At 41.9% G+C, this 17,580-nt stretch overlaps 1 protein-coding gene across 1 annotated transcript in view; it reads right to left on the bottom strand.

The window, feature by feature from the left end:
• The window catches only part of GABRG3 (gamma-aminobutyric acid type A receptor subunit gamma3), a 451,797-nt gene that overhangs the window by 381,819 nt on the left and 52,398 nt on the right, over positions 1–17,580 (bottom strand). Inside the window, exon 3 of the mRNA XM_014064443.2 lies at positions 10,231–10,298. Coding sequence (XP_013919918.1) covers positions 10,231–10,298 — 68 coding nt within the window. The remainder of the gene's footprint in view (positions 1–10,230; positions 10,299–17,580) is intronic.

Raw genomic sequence — 17,580 nt, 5'->3', positions numbered from 1 at the left:
AAGCAAAGAGGAAGAGAGAAATGGAAAGAGCAGAAAGACAGAGAAGGTAGATAGGCAAAAGAAATGACGCTGAAAGAATGGAAGGAGGAAGGAAGAGAAAAGGAGAAAGGGAGTGAGTGAGGAAAGAAGAGAGGATGGAAGGAGAAAGGAAGGAAGAGAGGGAAAGAGCAGAAGACGGATAAGGGGAAGGTAGATAAGCAAGAGGAATGAAGGAAGAAGTGAGGTGTCTCGAGGAGGGGGAAAACATTTAGTGACCAAAGTTACAATGGCATTGAAAATGTTGAATGTTGAATGTTGATTTTATTTATATGCCGCCCTTTTCCTCCAAAGGGGACTCAGGGCGGCTCACAACTCAACCCAGGGAAGGGGGGGATACAGACAAAATTAAAAACGACACAAAACAATACATGGTTTAAAACACACAGCAGTCATACCATTCGAGACAGGGGCAACGGTTCTTTAGCCCCAGGACTGTCGGAACAGCCAGGTTTTAAGGGCTTTGCGGAAGGCCTGGAGGGTGGTGAGGGTTCGAATCTCCATGGGGAGTTCGTTCCAGAGGGTCGGAGCAGCCACAGAGAAGGCTCTCCTCCGGGTAGTCGCCAGTCGACACTGGCCGGCGGATGGAATTCGGAGGAGGCCTAATCTGTGGGATCTAATCAGTCTAGTGGAGGTAATTGGCAGCAGGCGGTCTCTCAAGTACCCAGGTCCAATACCATGAAGGGCTTTATAAGTGATGACTAGCACCTTGAAGCGTATCCGGAGACCAATGGGCAGCCAGTGCAGCTCGCGGAGGATAGGTGTTACGTGGGTGAACCGAGGTGCACCTACGATCGCTCGCGTGGCTGCATTCTGGACAAGCTGGAGTCACCGAATGCTCTTCATGGGCTGCCCCATGTAGAGCACGTTGCAGTAGTCCAGTCTAGAGGTCACAAGGGCGCGAGTGACTGTTGTGAGGGCCTCCCGGTTCAGGTAGGGACGCAACTGGTGCACCAGGCGAACCTGGGCAAATGCCCCCCTGGTCACAGCCGACAAGTGGTGTTCAAAAGTCAGCTGTGGGTCCAGGAGGACTCCCAAATTGCTAACCCTGTCTGAGGGGCGTACTGTTTGACCCCACAGCCTGAGAGATGGAACACTTGGCCAATTAGTAGGAGGGAAACACACCAGCCACTCGGTCTTATCTGGATTGAGAACAAGCTTGTTAACCCCCATCCAGTCCCTAACAGCCTCGAGGCCCTGGCACATCACGTCAACCGCTTCACTGAGTTGGCACGGGGTGGACAGATACAGCTGTGTATTGTCCGCATACTGATGGTATTTTATCCCGTGCCGTCGAATGATCTCACCCAGCGGTTTCATGTAGATATTAAACAGGAGGGGGGACAGGACCGAACCCTGCGGCACCCCATAAGTCAGGGGCCTAGAGGTCGATCTCTGCCCTCCGACCAACACCGACTGCGACCTGTCCGAGAGGTAAGAGGAGAACCACCGTAGGACAGTGCCTCCCACCCCCACCTCCCGCAGTCGTCGCAGAAGGATACCATGGTTGATGGTATCAAAAGCCGCTGAGAGGTCAAGGAGCACTAGGACGGAGGCATAACCTCCATCCCTGGCTCTCCAAAGATCATCGATCAATGCGACCAAAGCGGTTTCCGTGCTGTAGCCAGGCCTAAATCCCGACTGGAAGGGATCTAGATAATCGGTTTCCTCCAAGGATCGCCGGAGCTGAAAGGCTACCACCTTCACAACAACCTTCCCCACAAAGGGGAGGTTGGAGACTGGATGATAGTTGTTTAAAACGGCTGGATCCAAAGATGGCTTCTTCTTCAGAAGGGGTCTCACCACCGCCGCCTTTAGAGGGAGAGCAGTTACAACTGCCTGGATCCAGCCCCGTGTCACCCCCCTGCTGTTAGCGACCATCCAGGAGGGGCACGGGTCCAGTACACATGTGGAGGCACTTACAGCTCCCATGGCCTTGTCCACGCCCTCAGGGGTAACAGCTTGAAAATCAGTCCAGTGATGTCCTGCCAGATTCTCAACTGGTGCCTCAGCTGGCTCTGCGCAATTGGAGTCCAGGTCCGCCCGAAGCCGAGCAACTTTATCCGCGAGGAATTGGACGTAATCCTCAGCTCTGCCTTGTAAAGGATCGCTCGTATCCCTCCTATTTAGGAGGGAATGACTTATCCTGAACAAGGCGGCTGGGCGCGACTCAGTGGAAGCAATCAGAGAGGCAATGTGTGTTCTTTTAGTCATCCTAATTGCCCGGAGGTAAGCTCTGATGCTGGATGTTAAAAGTGCTCAGTCTGACTCAGACTTACTGGATCTCCATCGTTGCTCTAGGCGTCTCTTTCGGCGCTTCATCTCCCGGAGTTCCTCAGTAAACCAAGGAGCCCTCCTGGATCCGCTGCCTCGGATCGGCCGTAAAGGCGCAATCCGGTTAAGAGCCCCTGCCGCTGCTGAATTCCAAGCAGCAACCAGAGTCTCCGCCGGACTGCAGGCGAGGGTATCAGGAACAATGCCAAGCTCCGTCTGAAAGCCCAAGGGGTCCATAAGTCGCCTGGGGTGGAATCACCTAATTGGTTCCTCCTCCCTACAGTGGGGGTTTGGTCTCCGAAAGTCAAGCCTCAGTAGGTAGTGGTCCGACCATGACAGGGGTAAGATCTCACTACCCCTCAAACCAAGATGACAACTCCACTGCTCTGAGAGGAATACGAGGTCGAGCATGTGACCCGCTGAGTGAGTCGGGCCCTGAATTACTTGGGTCAAGCCCATGGCTGTCATGGAAGCCATGAACTCCTGCGCTCCATCGGAGTGTTCACCGAGCGAAGGCAAATTGAAATCCCCCAGAACCATAAGCCTGGGAAACTCAATTGCCAGCTCGGCTACTGACTCGAGGAGCGAGGGGAGGGCTGCTGCAATGCTGTTGGGAGGCAGGTATGTTAACAGCAAGCCCACTTGACCCTTGAGGTCCAACTTCACCAGCAGGGACTCACACCCAACAAGCTCCGGAGCAGGGATCCTACGAGGTACTAGAGACTCTCGGATAACAATAGCCACACCCCCACCACTTCTCTGGGATTGCGGCTGATGAAGCATCTGAAAACCCTCTGGGCACATCTCTACGAGGGGGACTCCTCCCTCCGGGCCCAGCCAGGTTTCAGTAATACATGCCAGGTCTGCCCTCTCGTCTAAAATTAGGTCCCGGACGAGGGGAGCCTTATGAACTACAGACCTGGCATTTAGCAACAGCAGCCTGAGACCAGGGTCCTGATTACTCGCGCCATCTGGCCTTGGAGTGGGACTCGTAGGGCCGGAAGGAGGGATCTCTGTAACGTAGCGAGCCCTCCTTCCCTGGTAATGGCCAGCCCTAAAGTCCCCGCCATATCTGCCCCTCCCTGTTAAGACCGTAATGCTCCGGCCCACTCCCGTGTCGGTAGTCCCTCCACCCACCCCTATAGCCCTCGCGTTTCCTGACAGGCCCTTCGAATCAGTCATCCTCTCACACAAACACAGCCACTCATCCATGCATTCCCCACATAGGTCAATTAAAACACAAAAAAATACAACAGTGATGAAGTTAAAAAGTGGGTACAATCATCAGTCAAACATACCATTCACACCGCATTCCTAAAAAATTTTCCCTCCTCCGGTAAGGCTAAAAAGGTCCCAAGAGTCTAAGGTGGTTGAGGGGAGCAGAAGGTCTTCCTATGTGCAATGGGCATCCCCGTTTGTCCAAAAACCAAGGCACTATGATAGATGGAATTAAGTAAGTGCTCTTCAAGATGGTATTGGTATTCCTAGGGCAGTTGCAGCTAGTAATAGTCAAAGCAGCTGGGGCTGAGATAGCACGTCCAGAGGCCCTGGGATTGTGGTTAGGCAAAACTTGATGTTTAAAGCCACAGCTGGAAAAAGGCCAGATGACCAGCAAAGGAAATAGACAAAAGCTCCACAATATCGATGACAGGCTGTAGGAGAAACTCTCCCAGACCACCAAGGGAAGAAGTCTGAACAAACAGAGCTCAGGAGAGAACGAGGGCAGTGATAGTACAAAGGCTGAGCCACAGGGGGAGGGGAGGGGGAGGCGTCCGGGAGGGCTATGGCGGTGGCACTTGTAGTCAACCGCCCAATTCGCCCAGTCTCTACAGGCGCCCAGATTGTTTTCTCCCCCTCTGAAGCGGAGGCAGTCCAGGAAAGTCCCCAGGGGTTCAGCAAACTGGGCGGGTGCCGTCGAAAGATGTTGCAGGCACCCAGGGATGGAAAGAAATGCCGCCATCATCTGTCCACCGCCTGCAGCAGCAACAGCGAGCAGCGAAGGAGCCGCACCAGAGGGACAAGGAGGGTGGGGGGGAGGCGGCCTGGGGAGACTGTAGCGGCGGCGGCAAAACCAGCCGCCCAGTCCTGACCACTCTGCCGTTGGAATACAGCCGCCCCTTCCTCAGGGCGAGGCGCAAGCTGTCTCATGTAGCACACCGCCCAGCGCAGTCAAATACAAGCCCCAAACCCAGGGTCTCACCGGCAGTGCTGCGCAGCTGAGAAAAACGCCCGCCGCTGCGCAGCTGAGAAAAAACGCCCGCCGCTCACCCGCTGTCTTCAACACCACCGAGGCCAGAATGGGATCACAAAAACTGTCCAGGGGCCGTCCAGCAGCAGCCCCCCTCACGTAGGCAGATGCCTCTTCGGCTTGCCCAATAGTTAATCTCCTGCCAGGACTCCTTTTCGCCGATCGCCGGGATCTCACACCGCAGGTTATTCGTTCTTTTTGTTCTTTGTAAGCCCAGCGTTTAGCTTGGGCAGCCATTTCCCGTCCTGCACATGCGCGGTCTGATGACTGTGACTGATGATCATTTTTCACACTTAGCAACTGTTGCGACCATTTTTCACACTTAGCGACCATTGCAGCATCCTCATGGTCACGTGATCAAAATTTTGTTTGGCAACAGATTCGTATTTATGCTGGTTTCAGTGTCCTGGGGTGACCTTTTGACAAAATATAAAATTTTTAATCAACACCCCCCCCCCCGTCAATGGTGTCCCTCTTTACCAATCTGAAAATCTGGTCACCTTAGTCATTGGTCACTTTTTCAGTGTTGTTGTAACTTCAGGTGGTCACTAAACAAACTGCTGTTTCAGGGATACCTGTATAGTGATTCTAGAAATGTTCTTTATTGTGGTATGGTAAGATAGCAGAATATAGAATACCTTCCACTCTATCTTACCCAAAACAAAATCAAGGTGGCGTTATTTTGAATTTCTTTATTATACTATCCACTTTGTTAGGACTGAGTAAGCTTTTTTGAAACTCCTCCCTTAATGGTTCAAATTACTACTACTCCTTTCAAGAATAGGCATCTATTCTTTCATTGGCATTCACAAATACATAGATATTATGAAAGCAGCATGTAAAATTAGTCAACAATAAATTACTATATTTAGTAGGATCCAAATTTCCAGGAAAGGGAGGATAGAATTGCAAGCCTCATCGTACAATTTCATCCTGGTTCTTGAAAGTATCTTCTATGGATGTTTGTGAAATGTACTCTCAAGTAAGCCTTAATACTTGAACAGCTTAGCTTGTCACTGGAATTGCACAAAGAAGGATTTTCTCAAATTGAGTTCAACAACCAGGTGAGGGTTTGGGGCAACAATACAGAAGTAATTGTCATTGTTTACTTTCAGGATGTTTTCTTTTTCATAACTTCATAGTTTTATAGCCCTAGAATTTCTCAGACGTATCCCATCCAAATACTAACCAAATCTGACCTTGATTAGCTTTCTTGTATCTATTACGGTAATCGGTGATTGTTTCCTTATAGACCAGCAAGTATGATCATATATAGTCTATCCTCATTATTCACAATACAGGTCTTGCTTAACAACCCAAATTAGGACCAATAACTCTGTCACTATCAAAGTGGTCACTAAGTGGGATGTCAAGTGAATGTGACTGTGCTTTATGATTGTAAAGGCAAGACTGCTCAGTTGCACACCTTCAGTTTTTGTTTGCCTCCCAAATACAACCCCCCCCCCCCACTTCCCGAGTGCCTGCTCACTGTCTTGTACACATTGAAAGCTAGGCAATCATGCTGCACCCTGGGAGTGGAAGCTGCAGGTATACTAAGCAAACAGCTTACTCTCTTGAAATTCTTTTGTTGGCAATCTCTCCCTGGGGGAGGGGGGAAAGGGGGGAAAGCAAGCGATTTCTATAGACAATCTTTCCTTTGGTGGCATACTCAAATTGCTCTCACTGTGTAGAAGAGCAAACAGCTTGTTCTCGTAAAATATCTCTCTCTACAATCTCTATGCTTGGGGGGCGGGGAATCAGGCAAAGGAGAAATTGCCTATAGAAATTGCTCAGTTTCCCCCTCAACCCCTCCTCCCAGAGCAGAGAGACTGGAGAGACAGAGGCTGTTGTGAGGACAAATGAGATGCTGGAGTGCTTACATACATCATACTGAATGCCTGAACACAAGGCAAGCTATAAATCTAACAAATAAATAAACACATAAGCTAACAAAAGGCAGATTTATATTTTTAAAAACCCACCAAGGTTTGCAGAATGCATTTTAAAGTAAGACCTGGAGACACCAATGAGAAATAAGAGTAATCAGTAGTCATGGACATCCAAACTGAGATAAAATACATTAAGAACTCCCTTCAAGGGGAAAAAAAAAGACAGAAGAGATACCATCAATAAAAGCACCTGTGTTCAGTCTGTTGCCAGTCAATGTAGGCCCATTGCTCATGTTCTCTCACCAGTTTGCCTGCCTATTCACTTGCTTTCACCAGCTGGTGACCACTTTCTTCCCCACAGTCTCCTCATCAGCATCCACCTGTTCACTGTCTTCTTGCCAACCGATGTCTTTCTTTCCCTACCCAGAAGCCACAGGCAGGCCTATTTATTTCTGCCAACACTTATTTGTTCATTTGCTGTCCTGTCACAAGCACCTGCCAGAGAAAGGAGAGGTTCAAAAATCTTTCCATCTCCTCCCAAAGGCAGAAATGCCCTGAGAGAAAGCAGATGTGAGCTACAGGTTAATATTAGGAACAGACAGATTTGAGTCTGTCCTCAGCAATGGAAGTTCTGTGAGTGACTTTGGGTCAGCCAAACTCTGATTGGGCAGCTTTGCTGGATTGTTATGGGAAATTCTGCAGAAGGGTGTGAATGTAGACTGCTTGAGCCCATGGAGGATAATTGGGAGAAGGAAGGAAGGAAGGAAGGAGGGAGGAAGGGAGGGAGGGAGGGAGGGAGGGAGGGAGGGAGGGAAGGAAGGAAGGAAGGAAGGAAGGAAGGAAGGAAGGAAGGAAGGAAGGAAGGAAGGAAGGAAGGAAGGAAGGAAAACTGTACATATATGTTTATCCTTCCACCACTAAATGTGCATACTCTAGGCTGCCAATATTATTGGTAAACAAAACTCTGAAAGCACAAATGTGTATATGTTTCCAGTTCAGTAAAATATATTCAAATGTTATTCAGTTAGCAATTCTTTATGCTTTATTTGTGGATGAGCGTCCCACAGGGGTGGTGTTTGTGTATGTGAATCAGTTTCTGAGTAGATCACTACTCAGGGACAAAATGCACTTACTATGTTTCTGTGTGAGAGATTTTTTTTTAAAGCTTCAAAGTGGTTTAATATAATTTAAATTAAAACAATTTATAAAACAAAATTAAAATCCAGGAAAATTAATACATAAATGAAAACAAAACTAAAGGATATTTTTACTAGTTTTCTCAAATGCCTCAAAGAATTAACAAGTCTTGCCAGCCCTCTAACAGACAGGCATATTTCAAAGGGCTTTAGAAGTTTGAAATATCTAGGAAGAAAAGGAAAGCTTTTTTTATCCATCAGCCTGATTTCAGTAAGAAGATTCAGTCGGGCCTTTGCATTTGGGAATATATGAAAGCAGAAGGTTTTTTTTATCTTAGATCATGAACATACCCTTTTTCTGGTCTTTGGAACACAAGACAGAGGTTTTCCTTTAAAAATAATAAATATAATTGTTTCCTTTTATTTATATATAATTAATATTAAAATAGATGACAATGCATTAATCTAGCATATACATAAAAGTCTCCTAATTAGGTCCAGTCAATTTCCTACAAAAAGTATGAATAGGAAAAATTGTAACTTGGATAATTTACAATACGAAAATATTTTAATATTGAAAGTAGAAATTACAAGAGACTTAAATTTAATTTAATTTAACGTATACTCATGAATTCATAGATATATGGACTATTGTGAACCCTGCAACAAAAGCACATATCTTTTATTCAGGTGGACATAAATTTCATACTACACTTCATTTGGATATCTAAAACTTTCTCAAATTTCCTGTGACAAATTAAAATTGCACCAATTCTTATATCAGATCACTCTCCAATGATTATCACACTTAAATTAGAAGCAATTATTCCATTTACTTAATCCCATAGTACTGTACTATGAAGCAGGAAACCAACAACTTATCCAAACTTTGAGAATTTTTTTTCAAGAAAATAATACAAATAAAACATTACTAAGAGCATGATGATTGGTTATCTCGAAAGTGTTTTTCCAAAAGCAACTGGACTTCCTTGGTTTCTTTCCTTGAAAATGTTTATCTTCTCATCCAAGAAGCTTCTTCAATTCTGAAGAAGCTGCAAAAGCTTCTTGGATGAAAAACAACATTATTTTAAGGGAGGAAATCAAGAAAATTCAGTTGTTTGGGGGGAAAAGCAGCCTTGGGATAGCAAGGTGGAATGCTATAAAAACAATATTAAGAGGTGGGTAGATACATTAGATCAGGATAATTAGAAAACAAACACAAAAGGCAAGTAAAGTTTATTTGGAAATTAACAATTTATTAGCAACCTATAAAAGAACTAGATAAGATAGTATTTAGAAAAAGTTGGATGATTTGGAGACAGAAAAAAATCTGTCAGATTATTCTTGATAAGTAAATTTATTATGAATATGTAAATAACAATTCTAAAATATTAGCAAATAAAATGAAAAAGCTAAGAAATATATATATATATATATATATATATATATATATATATATATATATATATGTGTGTGTGTGTGTGTGTGTGTGTGTGTGTGTGTGCAATTAAAAAAGCAGTGTCAAACTTTGACCAAATCCAAAGGTATAAATGAACAATTTAAACTTTTCTCAACAATTGTATTCTTCAAATACTCCATCACCAATAAAAATTAATCAATTCTTAAATAGATTAACATTCCCAGAATTGAACCAATATATGAACTATCTTTTTTTACATTTCAGAAATTTTTGAAGTTTTCAATATTATTCAAAACAGAAAATCTTTCAGCCGTGATATATTGTCAGGAGAATTTTATAAAGAATTTAAAGTGGTTTAAATATCTGAATTTTTATTTTTATGCAATACCTTGTATCAAGGGGTTCCTTTAACAGAGTTCTGGAAACAGTCTAAAATAATTTTGATTCTTGAGTAAAGTCTTGAACATTAAATTATGAAGCCTGACCTCATCCCTCAGAGAAAACAGTCTGGTGGTAAGAGATTGAATTATGAGGATAGATAGCCATCCTATCTACTATAAGACAACCTTTCGAATACTTGAAAATAGTTATGTTTCCCACACAGCCTTTCTTTCCCCAGGCTAAAAGTACCCAACATCTCCAACTCTTCCTTGTGAGTTTTTTCTTCCATATTTTTTGTCATCTTAATTGCCCTCCTCTGCCTTCTCCTCTGCCTTCTCCATCAAATAGACTTCCAATGAATAAGCAACCAAGATTTTCAAAAGAAAAACATCTTAAAACTTCACATAAAAAACTTCACAAGCTTAGCACAATTACCCAGAAGTATTCATCTCTGAATCTACGTTCGAGTAAATATTCAGAGGGTTGTGTTATTAGCTTTTATTGTCATTTGGCTTGACAACAGCATTATTTCCCAGAGTTTGCTGCATTGGGGGACAACAAACGCCCGTAGTCTGCTCAGAGCTTTATTTCAATTCTTTATTTTTGAAGAAACACTGAATATTCATACTTTTGTGATAGACAGATCACAGCATGCTATTTGCTGAGCGTTATTTTTGCCCTTTGGGAAAAGGACAAAGACTTGTCAGGCACACAGAACAAGAACAGAAAATAGAATGACATCTGCAGCCATAACATTTCACCTCACATTTAGGAAAAATTAAAGAACTTGGTTATTAATACAAGAAGCAGCCCTGCCAATAAAATAATTGTTTGTGTGACACTTACCATATTTATTGATGACACGGGGCCAATGCTATTAACATAGATGTCAACATCAATGACTGTGGGTTTCGCTGTGAAAGGAAAACCAAAAAGGTGGCATTTAATATTGTCTCAAATACAATACCATGGTATCATGTTAAACATTTTCATAACTATGTCATCCTGAACTTAAATCTGCTGAGGAATCACAAGACTAAATAGATTTTTGGTTGGTTGGTCTGCAAGAACCTTTTCAAACTGTCATTCTTATAAGACACACAGTTTGAAGATTAGGGTTTATATTTGGTATACCATGCTCTATTTTTTTTCTTCACTGCTACTTTGGTTCTGGCCTCTGTACTGATTAAGGCACCAGGCAAGAAACCAGGGGACAAGGATTTCTAGTCCTGCCTTTGGCATTATGCCAGCTGATTGACTGGCCATTCTCTCTCAGGCTGAAAAAGCAGGCAATGATAAACCACTTCTGAAATCTTGTCATGAAAACTTGTTTGGCTTGCCATCAGACAGTCATCGGGAATCAAACATTGTTTTTCTTCTAGGATCCCTAGAAATGAAAGGTCAATTTCTCTTAAGCACACCTCTTAAACTGCATAAGAACTTTATTAAGCCTTACTAACAAAAGAAGATAAAAGACAATCAGTGATCTCCAGCTAAATAGAAGTTCATTCACACCTCATGATGATATTGTCTAATGAGATGGCACTATCAACATACAGGGCCATGCTATGTGTCAGAATCTAAGGTGAAATAGTTTTTTGAATATATGTGAATATCCAGTTACACCTACATGCAAAGCTTGAAACCAAACACTTTTTTTCCCCCAGCAGCCTTGCAGTCTCATGAAAAGATGCAAATACCTAGCTGCAGGCAGATGCTTTCCAAGTGTCCATGTGACCTCCAAAGCACTTTTTTTTGCCTATGCCTTTTCTAATCAAGATTTCTGATTGAGAGTAAAGCCATTGTCCTGCCCTGGTCTGGGAAAAGAGGAAGAAAAGGAAAGACTCTTTGACAATTTTTCAGAAAGAAATTATTTTGCAACATTATGAAGATTATTTCCTTATTTTCCTTAGAGCTGAAACAACAAAACCACCTTGTCTGCCCAATAAAAGAGAATGAGGTCCTTACAGGCTGATCCTCCTTTTGCTCCCTCAAAATGTGAGGATGGTGTTATAGAAATCAAACACTGGTTCATTTCAGGATATCACCTATTCCTGCATGCAGTTAATAGTATACAGTAATAAAATAAGCAGGCAAACAAATTAAAAAAGCAAAATTGTAGATATATTGTCTAACAGCTGGAGGTATTTCATACTCCATTTCATACATTTCAATATTATAGTGTCATACTGATGGCTGATGTTGCCTAAAGCTAAAAGGTAAAGGTTCCCCTCGCACATATGTGCTAGTCGTTCCTAACTCTAGGGGGCTGTGCTCATCTCTGTTTCAAAGTTGAAGAGCCAGTTGTGTCTGAAGACATCTCCATGGTCATTTGGTCAGCATGACTAAATCCTGAAGGTGCACAGAGCCAAAGGTGGCTCCTATTTTTCTACTTGCATTTGTACATGCTTTCGAACTGCTAGGTTGGCAGAAGCTGGGACAAGTATGATGCTGCCTACAAACTTTAAATTTCCCTGCAAACCTTATCCTCTGCTCCACAAATAAGAATAACAACATCATTGAAATGAAGATTGGGGTCAAGAAATACATAATGACATTTGATACCTAGTTAGAAACAGTCCATTTAAAACTATGGGTTTATGTAAGAAGGAGGAGCTTGCTTCATCAAATTTATTTAACCTGCTTTTTAAATTCTGCAACTCTCAAACCCTAGTAGGCCATCGGTTGCTTCTGGTGCTCCCTCCTGGTACAGCCACATGTGTAATGCCATGGCCCTGCCTTTCCTTTCCAGCCTTCAATTTAGTGTTTAAGCTTCCCTTCTTCCACCTCTTGCAATTCCATTACTGCTCCAGGTTTACAGCCCTCCTTCCTTTTCCTCCAGTGTAATACTTGCTACAGAGTGAACATGCATCAGAGATTTTCATATAAGTCTCATGGCTCCAAGCACAATTATTCCTTCTTTGAAAAGCAAACAATGTTTAAAAAGTATAAAAATAATATTCAGGCTTCAGGTCCAGGTTGGGAAATCTCTTGTGACACTTGTCTTGTGGCTCCCCCCACTCTCATCCCTGAGAAACAATCTGATCGAGTCTACTTGCTTAAGGCAAAATCAGTTCAATGCAAGAAACACTTACATTCCACTAATCAAAATACACTGTGACTTCTAGGAAGATTCCTCTGCTTATCTGCTCAAAATGAAGTTCTGTTGAACAAGGCAGAGATGTTCTCTGGTATCAAATCTCTAGTGGAGCACAACCAGGAACACAACACATCCTTTGGAGAGCCAACAGGCAAAGAGTAAATAAATAAACACAAATATAAATCCTAAATAAATATGGCCCATGAATGTGTTAATAGCATAAATAATTACAGTTGGCCAAATAGACTTCCAGTTGTAATGTATGTCTGTGAAAGTTGGACCATAAGAAAGGCTGAGCATCAAATAATTGAGGACTTTGAACTATGGTGCTGGAGAAGACTCCTGTGAATCCCTTGGACTGCAAAGTGATCAAACTGGTCAGTCCTAGAGGAGATCAACCCTAATTGCTCTTTAGAAGGCCAGAGCCTGAAGATGAAACTCAAATACTTTGGCCACCTAATGAGAAGGAAGGACTAACTGGATAAAAGCCTAATGCTGGGAAAGATTGAGGGCAAAGAAGAAGGGAATGACAGATAATGAGTGGCTGGATGGAGTCACCAAAGCAAAAGATGTGAGCATAAAATGGACTCTAGAGGATGGTAGAGGACAGGAAGGCCTGGAGGAATGTTGTTCATGGGGTTGCGATGGGTCAGACATGACTTCGCAACTAACAACAAGAGTCATTTTTGAGCCATCAAACAATATATTTTCTCAAGATTCAATATATGTTGGTTTATGTATTTACCTGTCATTACCAACATACTTTACAACAGTATGTAAAGGAATAATGTTCAAAGCTCAGTTTTAAACAGAATACCTGGAAATGTGGTATTTGCCACACCAATATAAAAAGGGTTTTTGATGCATTATGCCTGCTTTAATTATCAACAATGTCGTATAAACCAATTGTAACATATATACAGTATCTAGCATACAGTAGCTAAAACTTTACAAAACTTAGCAAACATGCTTTATTGATGCATTTTAATGATAAAGGTGGACCACGTTCATTGCTTGAAACATCAGAAAAGCTGTTGTGGTTCAGATTAAAAGCTCATTTGAGTCTCCAGTCTCTATTGTGCAGTGGGCCATGTCATTCATGCTCACAGGGAGGAAGAGCAGGAGGTTATCTATCCTGTATTACAAATATCATTGACTGGCGCTGATGGTTGCTACCAGCATCCTAGGTATCAACCAAGTATCTTCTTAAAATGTACAATGTTCTGAGTAGCACAGCTTTTTGCAGTTCCACTGGTGTTATTGCAGGAAGCTGCAATTTCTTGATATATTTTGTAAAATTCTTGGGCATGATACCAAGTGCCTTGATGACAATGGGTATCACTGTTACACATACTTTAACTAATAATACTACAAATTATTATTATTTGTTTTATTCATTAAACATGAAACTCAGCCAACTGAACATTCAAAAATTCATTACAAATACTATTGACTGGTGCTAATGGTTAATACAGGTTGCTGTCAGTGTACTAGATATCAACCAGGTATCTTCTTAAAATATAAGATGTTCCTAGTAGCGCAGCTTTTTGCAATTACACTGGTGTTATTGCAGGAAACTGCAATTTCTTTATGTGTTTTGTAAAATTATTGGACATATAGTGTGCCTGGATGACAATAGGTATCACTTTTACATGTTTCATCCATAGCCATGTAGTTTCGATGGCCATGTTATTTTGTGATTTTTTTTCTAGTTCTTTTTCTTCGACTCTGGCATCTCCTGGTACAGCGATGTCAATAAACTGTATGCTTCAGCCCTCTACAACCATGATATCTGGTGTGTTGTGTTCCAAATAACGATCTGTCTGTATTCTAAAGTCCCACAAAATCTTCCCCTTCTCATTTTCGATAACTTTTTCCACCTTGTGTTCCCATGACTTTTTGGATACAGGTAAATCATATTTTTTACATAATGACCAGTGGATTAATTTAACAACTTGGTCATGTCTAGCTTTGTACTCAGTTTGTGCAATTTTGCTGCATTCACATATTAAAAGTGAAATAGTTTCAATTTGTTATTGCAAAGTCAGCAGTTGGGATTGTGAGTGGATTTTTGTATCATCGCTTTCATGGCATTAGTTTGTAGTGCTTGTTCTTGAGCAGCGAGTATTAAACCTTCCGTTTCTTTCTTGATGGTTCCCATCTTAGACCATGTCCATGTCAAGTTGTCATTATATTTTCCTTCAATGTTTTTCAAGTGCTGTCCATGCAAAGCTTTGGTTTTCCATACATTTAATCTGTTATCCAGCTGTTTTTCCTTATATTCTGCCTTTGTTTCTGTTCTCCATTTTCACAGCCCGCAGCAATTTTTCTGTACTTTGGTTCACATAATCATTCAAACTTCATTTTTCTTCTTCTATAGTTTTGATAGATTGCAACATTCCTCTGCCCTCTATTTTTCTTGGCAGGTATAACCTGTCAATGTCACTTCGTGGATGTAAAGTGTGGTACATATTCAAAGGTTTGTGTGCTTTCCAGTCCAAATTTTCCAGCCAAATGTTCAGACTGGGTTTGGCATTTTTGTCTATCTATGGAGCCCTTACCAAGGACCTGGGATAGACAAATCTGGATGTTTGACGATGTTACAGATATCGTTGCAGGATGGAAGCAGTTCCAAGTAAAGCTACATTCTGCAATTGACTGGTGGCAAATTTGCCAATGCCGACGATGTTCAAGTGGTGCTCCAGTTGTTTTGGGACTGCACTCAAGACACCTATTACTATTGATACTACCCTTGCTTGCCTTTGCCATAGTTGTTCTCTTTCTATTTCCATTTTGTTATCTTCTCCAGTTATTTCTCTTTTCTTCTGCTGTCTCCAGGCACTGCCACAAGCATTATCCAAATTTTTTTGCCTTTCTTATCAACAACTGTTAAGTGCGAGGTGTTATGTGGCAGGGTCTGTCTGCCTGAATTCTGAAGACCCAGAGGAATTTAACTTCTTCATTTTATATGATTTTTTCGTTGTTGTTGTTGTTGTTGTTGTTATCATCTTATTGCTCTGAGTGTTGATAATGTATAGGCTCTCCAACAGAGTTTCGGATGAAGAAATACACTCAGGACAAGAAGTGAACAAGAACAGGAATACGTTTATTTTTCCTGCAGGGAAGATGAGACAGAGAAGAGGAAGGAGGGAAAGTCACAGCTAAACAACACAAAGAGTACTGCTAATGAGGCCAGTAACAACAAATGGCTGATAGAAACAAATCAAAGCTGCTTTCACTGGCAATTGATCATCCAAACCCTGAGAACATTGTCTTGCTGCTAGTTACAGGACTTTTTTCAGGACTAGAGACTGTAATAGAGTTCTACAGAGACTCCAAAAGACTCCAAAATTGACCCCATCTGACCTTTAACTTTTTGACCTCAACCATCTATTGATTTTGTGGATAGTCTAATTGAATCTTGTAGGTGGGATATTGACCTCTTTGGGGATCTCTGATACAGAGGCTGTGGGTTTTCAGCTTCAATGGATGAACTCTCTTGAAGTTCAAGATAAGGAAATACACTTTGGGGTATACACATTGTCCACCTGATACATCATTTTAGATATCAACCTCATGTGTCCCATTAACAGACCTTCTCTCTATGTGGAAAAAAGTCTATTCAATCTAGTATTTCTTTTTATAGGACTTACTAGTGATTCCAAGCATGACATTTGTATTTGTTTATAATTCTTGAGGGGGGAAATGCAATGGGTCGATATTTTTACTGAGTTACCCCTTGTGACTCCAAAAGCTATTTTCATGCTTGATTACTCCAGTTCAGATCTCATTAATATATATATATATATATATGAAACTGAAGTTTTATAGCTACATACATTACTTTGCACTTGCTTAGACTGAATAATAATTGTTATTTTAAAGTATTTACTAACTTTACAGTGATCCTTTAGGAGATTTTTGCAAATCCTGTTTGGATTCTGCTACTTTAAAATCTTTGATTTTATTCGTGTAGTAGACTTTTTCAGGAGTATATTTGATCTGGAGACTAGGACCCATTACACTGAAGCACAAACTGGTTTATTCGTAGTACTTGAGGCAAAGATGGGCTATGCACTTATGTAATCAGAATATATACTGGAATGAAAACCAAGTATTTAACTGGATATCAGACATCATATGTCTAGTTAGATCAGTGAGACCATTAAGGTATTATTATGAGGAATATAAAGAGAATGAGGTTTTGAAGAAACAAAGTGCACTATTCCAAACTCAACAATTTTAAAATATGTGGACTTCAACTCTCAGAATTCCTCAGCCAGCATTCTTGATGGGAATTCTAGGAGCTGAAGTCTATATTTCTAAAAGTTGCCAAGGTTGAAAACAATAATACACTATTCCATGAGTCTAGATTCTTTTTATAAAATCAACTAGTCACCAATTCTTTAACTGACAGGATGTGTAATATACCTTTTCTACCTGACTTGAGGGATGGGCCGATGTGCTGTGGTTAAAACAGTTCATCATTGCAATAGTCTAATGGGAGATGACCAGGGCAAGAGTTACCAAGAGAAAGCCCCCCCCCCAATCCAGGAAGGAACAAAATTGGCACACAACACAAAGGCCCTTCTAATCATGACTGCCAACTGCTCTTCTAGCAGGATTCATGAGTCAAGAGAACCCTCAGATTATGCACAGGGTCTGTCTGGGGCAGTGCAATCCCTTCCAAGGACAACAATGATAAACCTACAGATATAGAGGAACACATACACACACACAATGGCTGATGTCTGTTTTCCCTATCTAGGCCAACAAAACCTCTAGGCCTTGTGAAAGAATCACTTAATTCACCCAGGATGGAAATGAATAACTGGGTGTCAACAACATATTTATACCTAATCCCATGGTGCTAGATGATCTCAACTAATGTTCAAATAGATGTTTAAAAGGATTGGAGAGAGCATGAAGTCCTGTGGCACCCTGCAAAAAAGGAGCCATGAAGTAGACCTCTCACTTCCTGTGAATGATTGGATCTAAGTGGAAGAAATTGTACTCCCACCTCAAACTCCTTAAATCAGCTCAAAAGAATACCATAGTCAATGGTACTGGAAGACACAAAAGGTCAAAAAGACAAG

Source organism: Thamnophis sirtalis, unplaced genomic scaffold (genome assembly GCF_051295495.1).
Source record: "Thamnophis sirtalis isolate CommonGarterSnake01/CBP01778 unplaced genomic scaffold, rThaSir2_p1.2 scaffold_12, whole genome shotgun sequence".
Classification (NCBI taxonomy): Eukaryota; Metazoa; Chordata; class Lepidosauria; order Squamata; family Natricidae; genus Thamnophis; species Thamnophis sirtalis.
This window is presented reverse-complemented; position numbering and strand designations above follow the sequence as displayed.